Source organism: Gopherus evgoodei, chromosome 2, assembly GCF_007399415.2.
Source record: "Gopherus evgoodei ecotype Sinaloan lineage chromosome 2, rGopEvg1_v1.p, whole genome shotgun sequence".
NCBI lineage: Eukaryota > Metazoa > Chordata > Testudines > Testudinidae > Gopherus > Gopherus evgoodei.
In genome coordinates, this window is record NC_044323.1 from 210,568,069 (window position 1) to 210,591,576 (window position 23,508).

At 45.4% G+C, this 23,508-nt stretch overlaps 1 protein-coding gene across 3 annotated transcripts in view; it reads right to left on the bottom strand.

Annotated features, from left to right (window-relative positions):
- SMCHD1 (structural maintenance of chromosomes flexible hinge domain containing 1) overlaps positions 1-8,738 on the bottom strand; it is a 196,446-nt gene extending 187,708 nt beyond the window's left edge. Inside the window, exon 1 of one of the 3 annotated variants that reach the window (XM_030552849.1) lies at positions 7,387-8,734. In XM_030552849.1, coding sequence (XP_030408709.1) covers positions 7,387-7,566 — 180 coding nt within the window. In that variant the 5' untranslated portion in view covers positions 7,567-8,734. Of the gene's footprint in view, positions 1-7,386 lie in introns of all 3 variants that reach the window. The other 2 variants (XM_030552848.1, XM_030552850.1) reach the window with 2 other exon arrangements.
- Positions 8,739-23,508: the final 14,770 nt, after the last annotated feature.

Below are 23,508 nucleotides of genomic sequence, written 5' to 3' on the forward strand. Positions count from 1 at the left end.
ACCAGTGTTTGCATAGACAGGAACCTGCTCTCACTGAACTAAAGTCAATCAGGGCTCCTATGAACTCTATGGTCTGTGGTGACCTGGAGAGCTAGAAGGATGAAGAAAAGTGTTACCGCCTTGAATCTGAGGTGGCATATATATTTGTTCATTCTCCTCAGCCCTAAGGTAGGTCAAAGACCTCCTTTTCTTCTTTGGAATAAGGAAGTATAGGCAGAAGACTCCACCCCTTTATTCTCACGTTCTCTTCTACTGATCCAAGACAAAGCAATTAGTCCACTTCTGTTTGTAACAGACTCCCATTAGAAGAGTCTATGAAAAGAGGATGGTAGTGAATGAAACTGTATAGGACAGACTTGGGCAATGGTAATCAATACCCATTTGTCAGGTGTGATAGCTGCCCAGGCCCGATAGAATGTAGCAGGTAGTTCCAGAAGATTGGTGTAGACTTCAGATTAGCTTAGTTGTGGCTCTCGACATTCCTGATAAACCTACTGCCTCAGGAGGGAGCTGGGATGGTCAAGGAGGCAGAAGAGGAGTGTCCCCTGAAGTACTAGGTTTCTTCTGTTGCTGATATTCAGTCTGTCAGTCCCAGAAGTAAGGTGTACTCAGGCTTTGTTTGGGTTGATATCTGTAAGGCTTTTTGTAGGATGACAGCAGATAAATCTTCAGAGAGTTTAATGTCGTCCTTGATGGATTCAAGAGACTTTAAGCCACCTCCATCAGAACCTGCACCACCTTACCCTTCAGGAGAGGTAAGAAAGCCTGGTAGGCTAGGCAAACTGCTTTGAGTTCCCTAATGTTTATTATGGAGGGCCAGATCATCCCACAACCAGCAGCCCTGCATACTGCAGGTCCAGGTGTGCTCGCCAGCCCACATCCGAAGAATCAGAGATCAGGGTCACTGACGGGGCCACAAAGAGAACTCCCTATAACACTGACCTAGAGTCCAATCACCAATCTAGGGATGACCAGATGTAATCCAGCACTTCGATTACCCAGTCTAGGTCCTGCCTGTTGAGAATGTAGATTGACACCAGCCACGCTTGCAGAGGCCAGAGATGGAGCCAAGCATGACCAACCACGTATGTACACGCAGCCATGTGGCTCAACAACTACAGTCAGGTGTGAGTCATGGTGAGTGGGTGGTTCTTTACATGGAAGATCAGGTCTGACATGGAGTCGAGGACTACTCCAATTAACTCTATCCATCGCACTGGCCTTAAGGTGGACTTTTTTGTTGCTTATCAACAGGCCCAGGTCACGGCAGGTGGCTATTATCAGATCGAGGCTCCTCTGCACTTGTTTCGGAGATCTGCCCTTGATGAGCCAATCATCAAGATATGGGAAGACCTGGACCCCTCCTTATCTCAGGTAAGGGGCCACTGGCACCAGACATTTTGAGCATACTCTTGGGACTGAGGAGAGGCTGAAAGGCAGCACCGTGAACTGGAAATGGTGTCCACCCATTATGAAACTGAGGAAATGTCTGTGACCTTGAAATATGGAAATACGCGTCCTTCAAGTTGAGGGCGGTGTACCAGTCTCCTGGATCTAGGAAGGGGGTGATGGAGGCCAGGGAGACGATGCAAAACTTCAACTTTGTGAGAGACTTGCTAAGGTGTCGTAAGACTAAAATAGGTCTGAGGCCCCTGTGACAGGTTGGGTCACAGAAGCCCCTTGGGATCTGCCACCTGATGTGCTGAGACTACCTCTAAGCCCGTTTTCCCAGGCAGCTTGGGACTCAGTGCCCTGCCTGGTTGTGACAGACATGCAAGCCTCATACAAACACAGACCCAGGTCTGAACCACATCCCCCACAAGCTGCAGACTTAACTGAAAATAGCTTAAGAAGTGCTCCCGTCCCCAGCACTCAGATACCCAGCTCCCAATGGGGTCCAAACCCCAAATAAATTTGTTTTACTCTGTATGTTTATACAGGGTAAACGCATTAATTGTTTGCCCTTTATAACACTGATAGAAAGATACGCACAGCAGTTTGTTCCTCCAGGAATTAATACTTGCTCTGGTTGCACACTGAACAGGGGCTCCTTGATAACTTCATTAGGGTCATTCTCTGATGGCAGAAGAGAGGGATCACAGCTTTACATCAACAAGAAGGAATAAGTCAGGATGGCACAGAGGAATATATTCCTAAGAGAAAAGTGGTGCTGGTACTGGATCGGATGTCTCTTCAATACTGCGAATATCTCCAGGGATGATACGGATACCTACAGCATACTTGAGACTGTTGCTCATCTTCATTGTGGACACTGGTTACAGGCTTGGTGTTAGGTCTCTCATTCTGCCTGTTTAGGGACTTAGTCCTCAGAGCTGTGTCTTGCATCTTCCATCTGAGAACATCCTTTGGTCTTGGAAACAAGTTTATGCCTAGAGTAGCTATGCAAGTCAACATCCTGTTTGAGTGGGCAAAGGTGCCAGCTTTGCTGCTTAAGTGGGGGAAACTTGTTTAAGAGCCAAGTCGTTGGCCCTGGTGCTAATGCACTCAATTCTGAGACTGTCAGCACTGAAGTCTTACACACTGGGGACTTCTCCAACATGTTGAGGAGGTTGGTGTTGATGCGATTGATGCCAACTCTGCCCATGTCCTTTTTACATTATTTTCATTGCCTTATCCCAGAGCAAGAAGAAAGACTAAGGGAGAACTAGCTGATGCTGGTATATCTGGCCTCACTCTGATCATAATAGTCAGCCCTCAGGGTCCAAAGTGACCTACATGGACTGCTTAAGTAGATATAGGTTGAGCTGCGTATCCCTGAACTTGCAGGTCCTGATGGAGAAGAGCCTGCACACAGAGTAGTCATCCAGAAGGCACTCTTTCCTAGGCAGAAGAGACATTGGCTGTGTCCACCCTTTATAAGGATCAAACATTCGTATGACAGGCAGGTTTTGAACCCTGGGGCATGGCAGTTGATGCTAAGAGCCTCGCCCTGCCATACATGGGGATGTACTAGATGACAGGGGAGTCAATCAACCTCGCTTTTTTTTTTTTTTTTTTTTAAAGAAACATGCTTTTACTCTAAAGTGTGAAAACAGAATTCTTCACCAAATGGGTTGAAAAGAACTGGTTTAAGGGATCTGAATTAGAGTACCGGACTAGACACTCGCTTGATTCCATCTTGCTGTCACAGTTGTTAAGAGGGACGTGAGGGAGGAGAATGGCCACTCAGCCTTTTATGCCCTCACATGGGAGGCACAGTACGCATAATGACCATGAAGAACACTACTATTCAGAAGAAATCCAATTTTGTGCACATGATCACCTACAGTGGGACCCACACTTGATACAAAGAGTGGATCTTCTGAACATTGATCATGACCAACATTAGAGCTAGTTGGAATATTTTTGACAAAATAAAGTATCAGAACATTTTGGTTTCAACTAAGACTTCATCAAAATGTCTTGGGTTTTTTTGGGTTGGGGAAGATAAAGAGACCATCACACTATAGCCTAGTGGCCTGAGACATGGGAAACTCAGTCTCAAGTCTCTGCTCTGCAAGAATCAGAGTGATCTAGTGTGAATAACTCTGCTTTGAATCAGGCAGGATTTGAACCTGCATCTCCCATGTACCAGACCACTCCCCTAACCACCATGCTACACATACATCAATCATTCAGGCATTCGGATATCTCTTCTCAAATTGAAATTTTCTGCACAATTCCATTTTCACAAAAAGTTGAAAGGGTTTTTCATTCCAAAGCAGAACATACACATATTTTTCAACCTCAAATGTTGCAGCAAAGCAGAACCGTCATCCTCCTGTTAGCCCTAACCAATACCATCACCAGTTCTCATCTTCTCCTTGTCTTTTGACTTCTCTCCTTTTGTTCAGGCACTGAAACCTGATGGCAACAGAACTTCTTGAGACAGGGCACCTCTGCCCAAGCCTCCTGATTGAGACAGAGGTGCAGGTATAGTTCCAGCACCTCTCCTTTAGAGGTTATGGGGTGCTTTTCTCTTTGGGGATGTCTATGTGAAATTACCCGTTCTACAGTAATCTTAATAAACCATCAACAAAAAAATATTAAAATAAGATAATGAAAAAATAAAAGAAATGGTTTGCTTAACGCATCTAAATTAATCCTTCTCATGACTGAATCTAAATAAGATGCAAGAAACTTCTCTTTTGTCCAGAGACCAACTCTTGCTCTCTGTTCTTTAGTTACTTAAGCCCCTCCCCTGATTTTCTTAACCAGTTATACAAAAACACTCCAGGATTAGGAGAATTATTCATCCTGCAGGAGACAGCACAATGAAGGATGATGACTAACAATAGCAAATAATGACCTTTCAAAGGATGAACAATCTTGCTCAGCCACCAACTTGCCTGGACTATACTCAGAGTATAGCTGACTATACTCAGATTCAGACAGGCCTCTTGCTTAACTTCTCCAAGCAATTATTTCTTTTATCAAGAAATGACTTATGACCAGGTTCCCAGACCTTCCATCACAGTTATGAAGGAAGAAGCAACAGGATTTGGATACTGCCTGGATTTATGGATCCAAAGAGAGGGCTTGTATCACACAAAATGCCCAGGAGATGATGACTACGCTTTCACACTGGTGGAGGGAGAGGAGTGCACTTGAGTAGACAATGAATTCAGTTTGAGATTTTATCATCAAAAGGTGAAACCAAGGACTTCCACAAGACATCTGAAAGACAGGCCAAAATTTGAAATTGGATGGAGTCAGACAGATTAGGATTAGAAAGTTAAATTTCATCTGGAGGATCCGCTTAGCTAGGTAAGCACTCAATGGCCTGATGTGAGATGCAAGAAAAATTGCCCCATCATCATTTCCTAGGAGAGATTTTTTTGCTGGTTTGGGCTGAACAGCACACCAATATTTGACAAACCTAGATGAGTCAGAACAGCTCTTAGTGTTCACAGACACATCAGGAACTGCACAAGTCAACTGAGATGGGGCAACATAGTAAACTTCCACTAATAAAGGGCTGCCAGCATCACAACAATGAACTTTGTGAAGATACGGGAGCAAATACAAAACCAAATGATAAGGTGGCATATTAAAAATGCATTTGAGACAGAGCAAGCCATAGATATTTTTGAAACAAAAGAAATACGTAGCTAGGCATTCCTTAGGTATCTGGAAGTGAAAATCTTTTGGTACTGCTGTGACAAACCAAATAGTCTAGATTTTGAATTTCTTGCAGACTGTAAAACCCTCCAAACTCATATCCTCAACTAACACTCTGGTCATCTCTGGTCCAACCCAAACAGCCAGTCACTCTCTGAACCTGACATTTTGATTAAATGTTGATAATAGAGCAGCGGTTTTCAAACTATAGGTTGCAAGCTAGTACTGGGTCACAGAATGTAAGGCACTGGGTCACGGTGCCTCTGGCCAGCACCACCAAACAGGCCATTAAAAGTCCCATCGCCTGTACAGCCCAGCTAAGGCAGGCTAGTCCATACCTGTTTTGACACCACGCTGTGCCTTGGAGGTTGGGGGGACGGGGTTCCCATTGGCCAGGAACCACCAGCAGTACAGCCTTCAGAGCCAAGCAGCCAGCCAGTAGCTGCCGCTCTCCACTGCGCCTTCAGAGCTGGGCGGCTGGAGAGCAGCAGCTGCTGGCCAGATGCCCAGCTCTGAAGGCAGTGCCATCACCAGCAGTAGCACAGAAGTAAGGCTGGCATGCTATTGCTACCCTTACTTCTGCACTGCTGCTGCTAGCAACACTGCCTTCAGAGCTGGGCACCCAGCCAGCAGCCACCACTCTGGCTGTCCAGTTCTGAAGGCAGTGCAGAAGCACAGGTAGCAATACCACCCTCCCCCCCCAAATAGGCTTGCAACCCCCTCTTTGGGTCAGGACCCCCAGTTTGAAAAACACTGTGAGGAATCACACTTCTTGTGGACTGGTCATAGCAAATTTTGCTGTTTATGCCATGACTGCCCACAAAAATGTGATTTCTCCTTAATTTAAGTAGACCTCTAGGTATAGAAAGCAGCAGCAAGATTTAAACACAACTAGGAAGTGCATGGCAAAACAGTGGGCAGAATCAAAGAAGCCAGATACCCAACTCCAAAAGTTTTTAAATTTTAGAAAGCTGCGTGACCAGTCATATTTCCACCCACTGCCATCTCTTCAACAGACAAGTTAATTCCACTGATTAGCCACAAGGCATTCTCTCAAATAAGTAATGCCTCCACCCATTTCCATTTCATATCTGGGCTTCTAGAGCAGTGCTCCCTAATTTTTTGCTGTCGTCCCCCTACCAGTAATGAAATCTGTCCATGCCCCAGCAGAAGTTGTCATCGGGAGCAGGGCAGAGCTGGGTGGCACCCCCATGGGGGCTGGCCCAGGCCCTGCCACATCCCCTGAACGTTCCTCCATGCCCTCCTAGGGGGTCTGGAGAGTTATATAACTCATGTTTCCTAAGATGCATAAGGACCTTCCCTTTTAGTCTTCTAGAATAAAGTTTTCCACTCCCAAACTCAAACTTCTGTCTTGCAAGAAAAAATGAAATGTGATTGTCACAAAAATATTTAACAGTGACACATTCAAAAATGTGGAAAAGACTTGAGGTAAAAGCCAGCAAGTACTTTTTCCTCAGGGGAAAAAAAAAACAACCAAACAGCTGCAGTCCTAATAATGGAGAACTTTTGTTTCCCAGTTACAAGGTTTCTTAATCCAACAAATTCTTCTCTCCCAAGAAATTAGCTGAGACTAAGCTTTAAACAAACCAACAAAACTCCTCTTTGTAAATTTTTTAAATGGCAGAGAAACATAACACCTGCATCTGATGAAGTGGGTTATATCCCACAAAAGCTTATACACGAATACGTTTGTTAGTCTCTAGGATGCCACAAGGACTCCTCCATGTTTTCACTGATAGACTAACACAGCTACCCCTCTGAAACGGGTAACACACACAGGTGCCCAATATGTAGCCGGCCTATGAGTTTCTTCTGTCCAGGAGGCTACAGCTCACAGTGGTGACCGGCAAGGATCCAGCCACCAGAGGCCAACAACAGAACACGGAAGGACACCAACGTGCCACCGCAGCCCCAGCGTGCCACGCGCACTGAGCACAGCGACCCGGTGCTCTTCAGCGCCTCGCCAGGCAGACAGCGGCAATCACCGCAGCCCCCGCTCCCGAGAAAGGACCGTAGCATCACGTGGGGCAAAGCGGCACGTGCCAGGCTCGGCGGCACCAGACCCCCAGACGGTGTCGCGCGCTAGAACGCTCAACGGCCGGTCGGTTGGGCAGGACCAGGAACTCCAAGCCCGCTGCCTCCAACCTCGCCCCGCCCCCTCGCGCCCGTGTCTCCTCCCTGCCCCCCAGTCACCCCGCACAGCTGTCGTAGCAGCCCTGTTCTGCCCGCCCGGGCCCCCGCTACCTGGCACACGGCGCTGCGGAAGCCGCGGTAGGTCTCCTCGCCGCAGCTCAGCACTTTCTCCTTGGGGTCCCCCTGCTCCCGGCGCCGGTCGAACAGGAACACGGTCCGGTCCCTGCTGCCGTGCGGCCCTGACAGACTCGGCCCAGGAGCCTTGGTGCTGCTTCCCGCCACCGCTGCCATGTTGAGAAAGCAGTAGAGACGGAAACTGCCCAGACGCCGTTGCCTGAGCCTGGCTTCTGGCGCGCGGGCTCCCTCGTCTGGCGCTGCTCTCCCAGCGAGCTGCAGCCTCCTCGAGGAAGGGGCGGGGCTGGGGAGCCCCAGAGAAGGGGCGGGGCCTGTCGAGTTAGGGGGAGGGGCCTGGAGATGGCACCTAGGCCGAGGAAGGGGGACACGGAAGTACAATAGCGGAAGGGGCAGGGCTGAGCGCGACGCCAAGACGAATCAGCCTGAGGGCGCAGTTAAGAGCTAGGGTGGGCTGAGGGTAGGGACAAGGCAGTTCCGTCTACCCCGGAAGTGAAGTTACTCGGGAAAGAATCATCCCGGGATGGACTAAAACCAAGGGCCGTACGTCACTTCCGTGCCAGGATGTACCATAGAGAGGGGAAATGATGTGGCCAGGGAAGCCTCGATTTTTCACCCGGGAATTCTGAGCGCTGCTGCTGCCCCCTCAGGCGGTGGGAGGAGACCGTCCGTGCAGGCGGCACCTGAATCACGTGTTCCTCTGCGCCCCTCCTAGCCGGGCTCGCCTCCGGACCATATCGAAGCTGCTGCGCTGGTAGGCGGAGAATCATTGCCACAGGGAGGTTGCTGTAAACTCTGGCTCTGCAGCCGCAGCCTGAGCCTCCACCTCCTGCCCCCGCCCGGAGCAGAGCCCGGAGCAGCCCCGGAGGGGCGGCTGCTCGGCCCCATGTTCGCGGCGGCCGCGGCTGTTCTTAGCCCTGGAATCGCCTTTTCTGCCGCGTGCCTCCAGCTATTCCCACCCAGCCGCTGCCGCTCAGTGGTATCGTTTCGGGACATCACCGCCAGACGCCCTCCGCAGGGCTCCGTTGCTAATTGAGCAGAGTGCAGGGTTCCACTCCTCCTGGAGATGATCAAAGATTCAGTTGCGCTCAACCCATCCTGGCCACACAAAGCTGGGGACCCGGCTCCGCCCTGTATCTGTTTCCCCTTCCAACCTGTAGTTCCAGAGAGTAGAGATTCTGCTCTGGATTTGCGTGCTTACGGAGAGAGTTGATTGACTCTGAAAATAACGTGAGGGTGGGGAGCAAAGGTGTTGTACTGAAGTGACACCCACAACGAGACACAATCTCAGATGTAGATCCCTAAAAATATTTAGTAAAAGATCAAACCGACAATAATTTGTAATCAGATTACATATATAATCATTATTAGATTTCAGGGTTAGCACACTAGTGAGATGAATGGAGCTAATCACTACCTCTGAGTTGCTATTTCATTTGCAAACTCAGAAAGACAATGCTCTATTGTCTCTGCACTGATAAAGCCTAGACATTATTTTTTAAATGTAAACAAATTCTGCAGAAACTCATTGGGCTGCTACAGGAGTGCTGATCTACCAGTTATACTGGTTCAATCTATCTATAACCACAGACTACTTAAATACAGATTGGTAAGGAAATCCACCCAAAACAAACAAAATCATGGAACTAACATGATGTGTGCTGCCATCAAATTGTTCACTCTGCTTGTGTGTTCTACCTAGAATGACTGATGTCCTAATTTTATAGGGACAGTCCTGATATTTGGGGCTTTGGTCTTATATAGGTGCCTATTACCCCTCACCCTCTGAACCAATTTTTCACAGCTTGCTGTCTAGTCATCCTAGTTCTACCCTATCCACCACCCTTTGGCTGGCTGGTCTATTTAGACAGTGTATGTGTTACATACAGCCTTGCTCCAGCTGATATAAGTGTCCTACTACATCAAGATAATAACTCCACTTCTGCTGGTGTAGTTAGGGCAACACAGTGTCTATGTACACACTGTGTTATTTATTTACATGGGCTGTTGGCTGTCTTTTTTGTCAATTTCACCACTCCATGCTGAAGGCTCCTGCTTCCAGCTGGGCTGGTCCCAGCATCCTGCTCCAAGGTGTGAACCCAGCTGCACCAAGGCTCACTGCTGAGAGCCCAGGTGGCTGTCTCACTCCTGTCAGGGAGCAGGGAGGCAAGATTCTCTGCAGCTGCCCTGCTGCTGTTGGAGAACTGAGAGCCTGAGGGATGTCATGCTCCCATCGGGGAGCAGGGAACGGAGAGTGGGGGCAGGCAGATAGTCTCTCAGTGGGGAGGAGTGGCAGCCAGTGGGGAGCTGCAAGTGGAGCTGAGAGCCTCTTAGGTCCCTGGAAGCACTGCTCATGAGGATGCATGCACTGGCTGAAGGAGGGTAGTATGGACATGTAAGCTGTAAGTCAACAATATTAACAGGTCAACTTAAACATTTTTAGTCCTCTAGACATGCCCCAATATGCAGTCATTCATTCTGTAGGTGTGGCCTGCATTCCTTGTTCCGAGAAGTATAACTTTGCATTTGGCTATATTAAAACATATTTTGTTTGAATTGGCCCAGTTTATGAAACAATCCAAATCATTCTGTGGGACATCATGTCCTGATCCTTGTTTATAACTTAGACAATCTTTGTGTCATCCACAAATTTTATCATCATTAATGAAAATGTTAACTAGCACTGGGCCTAGTACGATTTCCTGGAGAACCTCACTAGAAACACTCCCATTTGATGATGATTCCTCACTGATGACTACTAAGTAGAGGCCTAAAGTATCCAAGTTACAGAGAGGTTTAGGGGGAAGTGAGCCCCCTCACTACTTGTAGGGACTATCTTACTTCTCCTTTATGGCCTCCTTTTCACTACTGTTTAAATTAAAGCAAGCCACTTGACGTTCAGTCACTCCTCTTTCCCCCCACCCCAAACACACACACACACACATAATTTTTTCCCCATAATTCAAGAACTGCCAGGTTCACTAATCCTGTTCCCCTTAAATCAAATAGAGTTTTGACATGGATTTAAATGGGAGTGGGACTAGCCCCAAGTGAGTAAAGTCAAATGGGAAGAATTATACAAATCCAGTATAGAAAGTGGCTATGGAATCCTTAAAAAAAAAAGAAAAGAAAAGAAAAACCTCACTAACATAACATACAATAAACTACTATGAATATGATTTCTTATAACACTACTCCCCTGAGGAACTTACTGGTTTCTTTTTATACTTTTTCTCCATAAAGACTTTCTAATTGTTAAAAATTGGAATATTTGTGTCATTTTGATAATGCCACTTTATTCAATTTCCCCCTCTCTAAGAATAGAAAGAATATAACTCCAGAACAGCATTTAACTAAAATAGTTCAGGAGATATTTAAATTTAAATGTATTCTCAGCTCTCTTCAAAGTAGCAGTGAAACCAATTTAGATCAGCAAACAGTTCAAAGCTTCCTAGCCCACATACTTCCCACCCTCCACACACTTGAAGTGACAAAAATGCTCTATGGAAGGATTGCTGTTCATGACCTAGAGAAAGAAAATCATAATTGAAACATATTCATCCTTTCTGAAACTGCAGCCTATGTTTAATGCTCTTGCAGTGTTTGTGGTTAACTCAGGAAAGTTTGAACACACACAGAGTTTTGCACACGCTCCTGCTGTAATTATAGATCAGCCTACATGTTCTCGGTAGAACTGTCTGTTCTTTGTTCTTATATCCTGTCCTAAAGTATATGCATCTTCTCTCGCTCTGTCATGCTAGCTTTTGTCCCCAAATGTCTGTCAAACAAGTCAGGTATTTATGAGATTGTTGTTTGAATATGTAGATGGATAAATCATAGGGCTAACTGCAGATATCTCTGGGAGTTTTATCTTTTTGTCCATATTTGTTGCTGTTTCTTTAAACAGTCTCTGTTTTAGGAATAAATAATTTGTGCAGGAGCATTTTATACAAGGCCTGACCTAGAGTAATTGAAAAGGATTTTTATCTACTGACAAGCTCAGTTTTCTTGCAATTTGTAGACAACATACCTGTAGGTATCTATTGTGTCCTGAGATAGACTGGTAATATGATTCCCTTCCCACTTTTTTAGAATCGTGCAGTTACATGGAGATGAATAGGGTTGCAGTATCTGTAGTCTCAGGAGGAATACTGTGGGTTTGGAGAAGCAAAACTAGCATAACAGCTTCAAAAGAAAATAACTTTACCCATGAATCAGGCCCACAACTTTTGTGCCAAGCTACATTTCTCATAGATTTTAAGGCCAGAAGGGACTATCATGATCATCTAGTTTGACCTCTGTTACCTGGCAGTTCTGTGTTCTTGGGGAATCAGGGTGCAGTACCCAGCCTGTCTGACTCACAAAAACCCCCCCCCCCCCACCCGGCCTCTGTTTCAACCAAAACCAATCAGAAGAAAGACTTACAAAAAAGGAATGAAAAGGCAGTGAGAGACACACCCCTGGGACACGGGTGATAGGATTAAGGAAACTCCTCTAGCCTCATTTGCAACGAAGATGGGACAAGGAGGCATCTCTGTTATCATACAGAGATTCCAAAGCAAGACCCGCACTGAACCCTGGGACTAGAAAAGTAGGGAAGCACTGCATTATGGGGAATCTCTGCTGTTAATGAACCGACGCCTGCGCACACCCAGCTCAGCAGTTATCAGACCAATTCTAGTAATAACTCCTATATTGGTATCTAAAATACTGACGCTCTCTAATTGCATTGTGAGCTTCCTCCAAGGAACACTACCCATAGCCAGGAATGATCAGTTCCTATTGTCTAGCCTGAATAAAACAACTTTGGAATACTCCCTTGAGCCATCAGCTTACTCATAAACAAATCTAGTGTTCTCCCTTGAACCATTGTTGTTTCCCTACAAAAACCTCTACCCATGCTCAAGTAAGTGTTGTGATGCCTGAATCCAAAATATGCATCAGTTCCACTGGAACTTCATCTTCTCCTGACTGATTGTGCTGGGGGGCTCTGCCTGTGTCCAGCACTCCAGAGCCTCAGCTACCACCATCATCTGGGACCCCCAATCTATTAAAGCTTCACAGAGTGGTGAGAACTCAGCTCTCTCTCGCTCGCTTTCTCAGTATAGCCTTCTGACGCTGACTTGTATGATCAGTTACAGTTTTCTAATCTGACTTTTATAATCAAATTTAAGTAGATTTAATATTATAACTGTTTTGTTTGTTTGGCTCCCTTATAGTTATTACCTGGTAATAAATAACTTCCCTGGTTAAACTGGTTACTTCTCCCCGTCCCCACTCCCCCATGGCTTCCTCATTCGCTCTGCAGCAACACTCCCATACCTAACCTAAAAATTCCTTGCAGCGCCCCAAAATCCTGTGGGGTATGCTCATCAAGTGGGTTACTCCCAGAACAATTGTAACGTGAAAGTGGGGATGGGGATGTGCTAAACCAAGGACATATGGGGTTGGCAGCTTGGAAGTGCTGCTCGACCCAGTCTGCTGAGTCCAGGGGCATTTAAGGGGGGCAGATTGAAAGTGCTGCTTGATTCAGCCTGCTCAGATATACTCTATTCCGGTGTGATGCCCATGGCATATGAGGTTGACAGCTTGGAGGTGCTGTTCAGTGCAGCCTGCTGAATCCAAGGGCCTCTGAGGGTGACAGCTTGGAAATGCTGCTTGACCCAGCCTACTGAGTTCAGGGACATATAAGGGGTCAGCTTGAGAGTGCTTATTAACCCAGTCCTCTCAGACATGCTCTGTTAATTTGTGTATGTATGCGTCTGATTCTGGGGCTGGAAGAACCCAGCCCTGGTCCTGTAGGATAGCTCCATTGGGAGGGAACTTGCAACAGGGAGAAGTAGAGCTCCATATGAGAACACAAGTGACACAAGCAGTACGTTGATAGAATAAATACACACACCCTCCGCCCCCCTACACACACCCTCCGCCCAAAGAGTAACCTAATAAATGAGCATAACGCAAAGTAATGGGCAAATCGGGTAACACCACCTGCATGTTGCAGTCCACAGAACCTCACCCACCCACTCCTGTAGTAGTTCTATAACCTCGGGCTGAGTCACTGAAGTCCTCAAATCTTGATTTAAATACTTTAAATACAGAGACTCCACCATTTATGCTAGTTTAAACCAGAAAGTCATCCGTGCCCCGTGCTGTAGAGGAAGGCAAAACAAAAAAAACAGTGGTCTCTACCTATCTCATTTGGGGGAAAATGCCTTCCTGACCCCAAATATGGCAATCAGTTAGACCCTGAGCATGTGAGCAAGACCCACCAGTCAGACACTTGGGAAAGAATTCTCTGTAGTAACTCAGAGCCCTCCCCATCTGATGTCCCATCTCTGGCTGCTGGTGCTATTTGCTAATAGCAGTCATGGAAGGGTCGTATGCCATTGTAGACAATTTCATCATACCATTCCCTCCATAAACTTATCAAGCTCAGTTTTAAAACAATTTAAGTTTTGTGCCCCCACTATTCTCCTTGGAAGGCCATTCCAGAATTTCACTTCTATGATGGTTAGAAACTTATATCTAATTTCAAGCCTAAGCTTATCGATGGCCACGTTATATCCATTTGCTCTCATGCCAACACTGGCCCTTAATTTAAATAACTTGTCACCCTCCCTGGTGTTTGTCCCTCTGATGTATTTATAGAGAGCAATCAGATCTCCTCTCATTCTTTGTTTGGTGGCTAAACAAGCCAAGGTCCTTAAGCCTCCTCTTGTAAGGTAGGGTCACCATTCCTCTGATCATTCTTCTCTGCACTTGTTCCAGTTTGAATTAATCTTTCTTAAACATGGAAGACCAGACTTGCACACAGTATTCCAAATAAGGTCTCATGAGAGCCTTGTATAATGGAAATAACACTTCCCTGTCTCTACTGGCAAAACCTCACCTGATGCATCTGAGGACTGTAGTAACCCTTTTCATGGCTGCATCACATTCATGTATCATAGTCATCCTGTGTTGATTAGTACATCAGAGTCTTTTTCCTCCTTTATTGCTTCCAACTGATACATCCCCAGCTCATAGCAACAGTTCTTCTTGTTATTTCCTAAGTACATGACCTTGCACTTTGCACTATTATATTTCATTCTATTTCTATTACTGCAATTTTCAAGGACATCCAAATTTTCTTGTATGATAGTCTAGTCTTCCATATTGGCCCTTTTTTCCAACTTTGTGTCATCTGCAAAACATTTTAGTACACACTCACTTTTTGTGCCAAAGTCATTAGTGAAAATGTTAAATAAAATTGGTGCCTAGGCCAATCCTTGAGAACCTCCCTCCAGCCTGACAGTTCACCTTTCATTGTGACCTGTTGCAGTGTGCCCTTTACCCAGTTCCTTCCCTTTTTGATTCTTGTGTTAATCCCCATCTTTTCCAATTCAACTAATAATTTCCCTTGTGAAACTGTATCAAATGCTTTACTGAAATCCAGGTAGATTAGATCTACTGCATTTCCTTTGTCTAGAAATTGGTTGTCTTCTCAAAGAAAGAAATCAAGTTGATCTGGCATGATCTATCTTTTGTAAAACCATGTTGTATTTTGTTCCTATTACCGTTTACCTCAATGTTCTTAACTACTCTGTGTCTGTTACAGCTATCCCCCTATTCCATTTGTTTCTTACAGCTGTCCCCATACTCCATTTTGTTTTTGTTCTCCTCCTGTGGCCGCCCTTCCTGGCTGTTAAGTTGTTTACCAGGGCCACTGCCCTTCTCAAAGGGAGGGCCCCTTAAGTTGTTTACCAAGAGCCATTGCCCTTCTCAAAGGGATGGCCACTTGTGCTGCGTGCTAAGTGGGACCACTGCCCTGTTCAAAGGGTTAGTCCTGTTATCACCTTGTTGAACCTGGGCTTGGTGTAGGGCAGGCAATGTCCAGAGCTGCAAGACCTATTGTGTTTTTAAGATCCTGGGCATGAGTCATAGGCCTCATGTGCTTTTGAGTCACCTATTGCACAGCACTCTGCCCAGGCATGTCTCTGTGCTCCCCTGCAGTTTTTCCCTGTGCCTCCTCCCCTGTGACAGAGGGAGCCTATCGGGATCACTGGCGGGAAACTGCCTAAGTTTGCCTTTAAAAACAGACATTTTTGAAACAAACATCAGAAATGTTCCTGCATTACTGCCTGGTCTGATCAGCCAGGGGCTTTGGGGGGTTCTTTCTCCGCTATCATTTTATTTTTGAGCGTACCCCCGGTTTTAAAAAAAAAAAACCACGAAGAACAAATTGCTGCCTGAGAGATCTCCTGATTATCAAGACCGTACCGAGCCCTCCTTGCTTCTTCTGATGTTACTGCTGCTTCTGCCTTTGCTGCTGCCTTGGGGACTGGTAAGAATCCCTCTGTAAAACTTTCCATACTTTTATTTTATTACTTTAGCCACTGGCTCTGTTTCCCTAGCACACAGACTCAAGCTAAACCTTGGTCTGTGTCTTAAAACCTCTCTTAAACTCCGTGCACTTTGCTGCTAAAAATAAGCTTGTGCCAGCTGCTAAGCTCTGCTCCCTGCTTTCAGCTGTATCCACTGCTGCAGCCACCATCCCTTGGCTTCCTTGGGGGCTGCCTTGGGAGCTGTGTCCTGGGCACATACCACTCTGCCCTCTGTGACTTCCCCATAGCATAAGGTGCACCGTAGGTTTTGCTTTTTAGTTTAGTAAGTCATAGTTTGCTAAGATTGTAGAGCTTGTAAGTTTCCCCTGCCTTGTTATAGTTTGCTGTTTTGTTGCTCTGTATAGTTGCTTGTTATAGTTTGCTTAGAATTGTGATATTTGTTGTTTTGCCTAGTCGTTGATTAAGATAGATTTTAAAAAAACATTGCCTGGTTGTATTCTGTACCTGTTTTATTACTTTGTATAAGCTGCTTGTAATTTATATAAGTTTAATTAAGTTAGAAGATAGATAAGGTTTTTACTGCTTGAATTCGTCTTCCCGCTGTCCCAATCTCTCCCTGAACTTTCCCATGTCTGTTTTTCCACCGCTCCAATCTCCCCCTCTGTGTACTTCTCCGTGTCTCCCTGTGGTAACCCCTTGCTGCTCCCGCCCCCCCTCCCGTAACTTCCCAAACTCTTTGCCGCTTCTTTCCCTTTTTTTTTGGGTGTCCCTCTAGCCCTTCTTTACACCTCTCTGCTGCCTCTCCCTGTACCCCCTGTGTTCGTGCCCCTGCTCCTCCACTGCCCCTCCCCTACCGAAGATCACCATCACACTGCTCCGTTTGTCTTCACCCCGCTGCTCCGCAACTTCCCTGAAGTGCTCTCCGCTGCTGCAACCTGCTTCTTCCCTCAGCCGTCTCCCCCATTCTCCACATGCCTTCCCATCGCTTACACGTTCAGCGCCCTCCCCTCTTGCTGCTCCCAGACTCCCCTTAAGTGCGCTCCAGCTGCTCTGGTCTCCCGTACCTCCAGCCCGCAGGTTCCTGAAGACTGCTGCTCTGGGCTTCACCCCACAGGGCTTCAGAGTCTCTCGCTGCTTGCAGCTGCACTCTCCTCTCGTTAGTTACCACTGATCACTCACTCCCCTCCCCCCTCCCGCTTCTTGACCCAGCTTTTAGGTACACTCTTGCTATCACAGCCTCACAAATTGTCAGTAATTTTCTACATTGCATAATTTTACTTATCACCCATATTATATTATTGCACTGTGACTCACATTTTACTTGTGGTTATAACACCCCATTAGTTGCCTCCATTTTTCTAATATACTTTGTATACCATTTTTATATAGAAGCTACCATTTTATTTGGATTCCACACTGTATCTAGAGTTGTTCCTATATAAAGTTGAGTTGCTTATTGACTGTACTGTATCCCATTGTGCTGAACCCCACTTACTGTACCCCACTGTTAAAACTCCCTACACTGTTCAGTAAGAAGCCCCCTTATCATTGTCTATTGTAAACACCTTATACACCCCATCCCATCGCATTGCATTGCTAAATTCCCACCACTTCCTTTTTCCTTTAATAAAGAAATTAATTGGCACCCCACCTGTGTGGTAATTGCTCCCCAAGATCCCATATACCTGCAGGCAGGGACACTCTGTCTTTCAAAAAATTTTCTGAGATCTTGCATACTGTTGAGGTCAAATTGTCACGCCTGTAGTTTTAAACTATTATAGTAGTTTTGTAATATATAGATGTAGAGAGAGAGTCTTAGTTACAACTGGCATTTCTGCACGTAGTATAGCAGGCAGACATCCAGCTGAAAAGCAATCTTTGTGACATTTTCTATATGAGAGCCCAAGTCTCATACCAGATTTGTACTTGGTAGAACATTAAGCCTATTTAATACGTTAATTAAAAAAAATATAATGTTGATGCAAAATGTAACAAATATTAAAGCTTTTCTTCTGATTCTTAAACCAATATTATAAAATATTATAAAAAGGTTGGAAACTGCTTTAAGAGGAGATTTTTAAAGGCCCAAAGGGGAATTGGCAGCCAATTCCCATAGATTGAATTTCCCTTAAAAATCTTAACAATTTAGGCCCTGATCCTTTACCACTGATGTCAATGGGAATTTTATCATTGAATTCAGTGGCAGCAAAATTGAGTTTAAAGTTTCTTGTACTAGATTCCTGTATTGCTAGTGGCACGAATATGACATGGTATCATAGCTCTAGCACTATGCTAAAAAATGCCAACTTTAATCCTTTTTTCATTTATCCTTTACCTGATCCTCACTCAGAGGTTGGTTGGTTAGGTGGTGTCACCTAGTAATCAGGGCTAAAGTCCATAACCTGCAGGAGGGTTGTTGGAAGAGGAGCACAGGCCTTCCCATTCCTCCACGCTCCAACCCAGGGCTTTCTGAGGGCTATCAGAGATCTGACAGCCAAGGCTGCTTAATGCTGCCCTCGTGGGCCACTTCCTATCATCCTCCCCTCCCCCGTGCAATTGTCCCAAAGTTACCATCCCAGTTAAGGCCAGGTGTAGGGTGCCTGCTCACTACAAGGAACCTTCTGGTGGCAGCATGCAGTGTGGTAGCTCTCTTTCTCAGGTGGCAACTGCCTCCTCCCATGGGATGCCCACCCTCCTGGACCAGCTCAATCCAAGGGTTTTCCCCTGCTGGGATAGTCCAAACAAAAAAGAAAGGGGATTACCAACATTCATAGTTCATATGAGGGGGAGAGCTGTCCTCTCCAGCTGTCTCTGTGGCAGGTCCTCCCTTCCCTCAGGAAGGGACCTTTGGACAGTTGTCTTCCCTCCACTCTCTTCTGCTGGAGCTGGCAGGTAACAGCTCTGCTTTCTTCCCTAATCTGCCATTAAATGAGCTGTTCCCCTGCCTTTAAACTCTTCTTTCAGTTGGAGCATTTGCTACAGGTGGAGCAGGGTGGGGCTGGCTAGGTCCAGAGTAATTTCTTAACCCCTTGTTGCCTAGTGTGGGGTTTGTACACCCCATCACAATCCCTTAAGAATAAATTGTGATGTACTTATCTTTAAAATATTCTTTATTGGGTGGATTAACATGGCTACAGTAAACTCCGTTTAGAAGTTTATCTGTTCCTACCCAATTCCCAAACTAGTTATTAAACATTATTGAGATAATATCATTTTAGTGCCATCATGGCAATGTATTCTCCACTGGCATTCATTCATCATATCATTTATCCAGGTGAATTTAGGGCAAAATTCTGGGACTGGTCAGGCAGCATTCAATGTTTCTCAGTCAAATGTGCTCAAACGGAGTAAAGTCAAGCCCGCTCCTCTGTGATGGCAGAGTGCCCCTTAGCAGCAGAATCAGTGTGGTTGTATTAATTGGAGTTGTGGATGGACGGGACTGTAAGGATTTATGCTGGCGGTACATACCTCCCTCTTCAGTATGCAAACTCCTTGCTCAATTAGGGCAAACTGCAAAGAATGGGGCAGACAATCCCCAAAACTGGTGGTTTCACCAAGCCAGCAACAAAACAGCTTTTACAATACCTTACTGGTTACCCAGAAGCCAACAACACAATAGGCAATCATCCTAGCTTTCAAGTAACCTCCTATTTCCTAAGCACCACTGGTAATTAGCTACATGGATTAACGTAAGGTAATTACTCATCTTCAGCTATTTACAGGTAGTTTACTGCAAACTTCAAAAAGAAATTAAGTTTCAGGGGAATAGTCTGTATCGGTAAAAACAATGAGGAGTCCTTGTGGCACCTTAGAGACTAACACATTTATTTGGGCATAAGCTTTCATGGGATATAACCCACTTCATCAGATGCATGGAGTGGAAAATACAATAAGCAGGAATAAATATAAAGCACATGAAAAGATGGGAGTTTTCTTGCCAAGTGAGGGGTCAGTGCTAGCGAGGCCAATTCAATTACGGTGGATGTGGCCCATTCTCAACAGTTGACAAAAAGGGGTGAATAGCAACAGAGGGAAAATTATTTTTTGTAGTGACTCAAACACTCCTAGTCTTTATTCAGGCCTAATTTCATGATGTCGAGTTTGCAAATTAATTCCAGTTCTGCAGTTTCTCATTGAGGTCTGTTTTTGAAGTTTTACTGTTGAAGAATGGCGACTTTTAAGTCTGTTATTGAGTGTCCAGGGAGATTGAAGTGTTCTTGTACTGGATTTTGAATGTTACAATTCTTGATGTCTGATTTGTGTCCATTTATTCTTTTGCGTAGAGACTGTCCGGTTTGGCCAATGTACATGGCAGAGAGGCATTGCTGGCACATGATGGCATATATCACATTGGTAGATGTGCAGAAATTAAGACAGTGATATTACTACATTCACAGTTCATCTAAATGTTAACATCTCCTTTTGATCTCTGAATTAACAGAATACAATGATAGACAGGAACCATTTGGTCACACAAAAAACACAAACGTTGTCTACTAATATGTCTCTATGGGTTGAATCTGGGTCAGTTAGCCTGCTAGTTGTGTAAACCTTTCTGGCTCTGTGTCACAATCATCTTCATCTGAAAAGAGGAGGAAAGCAAAGAAAACTGTTAGTCTTTCTCCCCATTTTTATATGCCTCCTCCTAAGACTCCTACAAGTTTTCCAGATAGATCTTTTTCACCTATTGTCTCTCTTCACTATTTGGGTCGATTGCTGTCTCCAGTGAGGTTCAAGCAGATCCGAGATCAGATCCCCAGTTAGAGGAAGAATTAAGGGACTTGATTCATGCCTCTTCAGCCCAGATTCCCACACTACTTTGCTCCCCTCCTATGGGCATGTTCCTAGGATCCCAATTACTGGAGGGACTGGCAGTACTGGACCACAGAGCCTCATTGTGTTCCACCACAGGACTTGTCCTACGAGGTGATGTTTCATTTGGTAAGGCTCTAGTGGCTGAGCAATCTTCAGATCTGTGTGCAACTCACGCAGTTGTGCCTGATAAACTTTTGGAAGAGGAGGATGAAGAGAGAGCTCATTTTTTTTTGTACAAGAGAAGATGGATTTGTCACCACATGAACATGTGAGTCTGGCTTTTGCATCTTCCCCTTCTGAGGTTGCTTTGCAGTTTCACAACCTGGTGGATCACATGGCATCCACACTAAACTTACCTTCTGTATCTGTGGAACAATTGTCCCATCCAGTATCTGACATTCTTGGGGCTACTTCCAGGAATAGGGTGTCTTTGTAATACTGGAGTCTGCTAAGACTGTTTGGGAGACAACTGCTTCCTGTTAGTCTATTTGGAAAAAGCAAAGAAATAGTACCAGATACCTCATGAGGGGTTTTCTTATTTTCATATTCTCCCATGCCTACTTCCCTGGTGGTGGCTGATGCCATTAATAGGCTTAGGTCCAGCCAAGTTAATTCAATTCCTGCTGCCAGAGAGAGGAAGAAGTATGATGCCCTTGGAAGAAAGGGTTTCTCTTCCTCTTCTCTCAGTATTAGGGTGGCTAATTACCAGATAATGATGGCCCGTTACCAATTCCATTTATGGGAAAAGATGGCTGTGTTTGTCCAGGATTTGCCAGATGATAAAAGAAGGCTGGCAGATACTATTTTGACTGAGGACCAAAATGTGATGAAGCATGTTCTCAGAGCTTCATTTGATGTTTCAAATTCTTCAACCAGAGCACTGGGATCCACAGTTACCATAAGAAGACATACTTGTCTTAATTCTTCGGTAGCTGTGAATACTAGGATTACAATATATGATCTCCCTTTGAAGGGGATGCTGTTTTCAGCAATGGGACAGATGAACTATTAGAATAATTGAAAGAAACCAGATCAATTTCTAAATAACTGGATCTTTATCCCTCGATCAGAAGGTGACCTTCTACTCCTCCTTTTTCCTGTCAGAGACAGTTTTACTCTCAGTTATCTATGAATTTTTCTTCAAATCAGAAACTTCAGCAACATCAGCAGCAAACTATATCTTCATGTCAGAGCCAGTACAAAAAGGTCTTTCAGACTCAGACCCAAGACAAAACAAACTTGTCCCTCCCCCTCATTTTCATATTTGATGTGAGTGTCATGGGCTAATCAGCAAGGATCTGAGCATCCCTTTATTTGGAGACAGGCTAGCCCATTTCATTAGCAGTTGGAGGCTTATTACATCAGACAAGTGAGTTATAGAAATGATAGAGAAGGGCTCTGCCATTTAGTTCAAAAAATTATCTTCTTTCAATTCCCCCTACCCTTTTCTTTTCAGGGAATCTTCTCATGACACTTTTCTACTCTTGGAAGTATGGAAGTTGCTCCTGATAGAAGCTGTGAAGAAGGTTCTCAAACATCTGCGGGGTCAGGGGATTTATTTAAAATACTTCCTGAAAAAAGATAGGGGCTTCCGTCTAATTTTACATTTAAAAAAATTAAACAGATACATTTAGAAGTTCTGGTTTTATATGTAAACCACAGCCTCCATAATTCTCTTGCTTACAACTATGAATTAGTTTGCAATTCTCAGTTTAAAGGATGCATATTTTCATGTTTCTGTCTGGCAGAGTCATTGAAAATACCTTCATTTTGTAGTAGTATAATTTTGGACAATTATTTGCAGAAGGCTGCCACACATGAGGATCAGTTACTTCTAATCCATTTTACATCCTCCTTCCTTTTGGATCTGGGTCTGCTTCTGAAAGTCAAAAAAGTGAATTTCTGCCCAATCGAAGGGCGCCAGAATGGGTAGGCCAGAGGGTCATGGCCCCATCACTTTTTACCTGGCATAAGGGTGAGCGATGGGGGGATCTTTGGGGGAAAAGATGGCATGGGAGCAGGGCCTTAGGGGGAAAAAGAGGCATGGGGGCGAGGCTTCAGAGAAAGAGGCAATGCAAGGGAAGGAGCTCAAGGAGAAGGGGCAGCATGGGGGCAGGGCCTTGGGGGAAAGGGGTATTGGGGGGTGGGGCCATGGTTCAGGTGCTGGTGGCCCCTTCACTTTTAGGGAGCTTCCGCTGCTCCCAGCCCAACCCAGACAATTCTTTTCATAGGCTATATATTGGACTCAATAACAGAAAAGGCTTTTTTCCCAGAGAACAGGTTTCTGAAAATAAAGCAATCTGTTTTGGACATTTGCACCTGTCAAACCTGGATATTGATCATCTTCTATACCCGCAGCCAAAGCCAGGTATGGAGGAGGAGAAAAGGAAAGAGCCTGGCTCAGTTCAAGGCAGACTGGGAAAGGGGCAGGAGCAAACCGCCTTTCTAAATGAGGGGAAGGATCACTAACCTACTCACCAAGGCAGCCACCTGAAAGGAAGCACCATCTCCTCACCAGCTATGGGAGGCTCTGGAGAAGTCAACAGAGACAACTGAGTAGGCGAAGTTCAGAGACATTGTGAGGCTCGGACTCCCCAACCTGTGGCTCCCCAACCAAAGGAGCCTGGGATCATGACGAGGCACTGCTCAAGAGCCATAAGCAGGATCCTATGGGAAGTAGACTGCCCAACTAAGTGGACTAGAAGGGCTGTGCACCAAACCAAACAAACTCATAGGAAGTAACCAGGACCATCCAGCGTAAAAGGTGCTCGCTGGTGGAATCTCTCAGGAAACATGTGGGAGAGCTACAGGAGGAGGTGGCTAGGCTGAGGAGCATCTGTGTCCATGAGGAATTCCTCGAGAATATTCATATGAAAACATCTAAGGCTGAGGAAGCTATCCAGCTACAGAGGACTGCTGTCACACCGAGGGAGGAGGATATGGCTCTGTCACAGGGAGG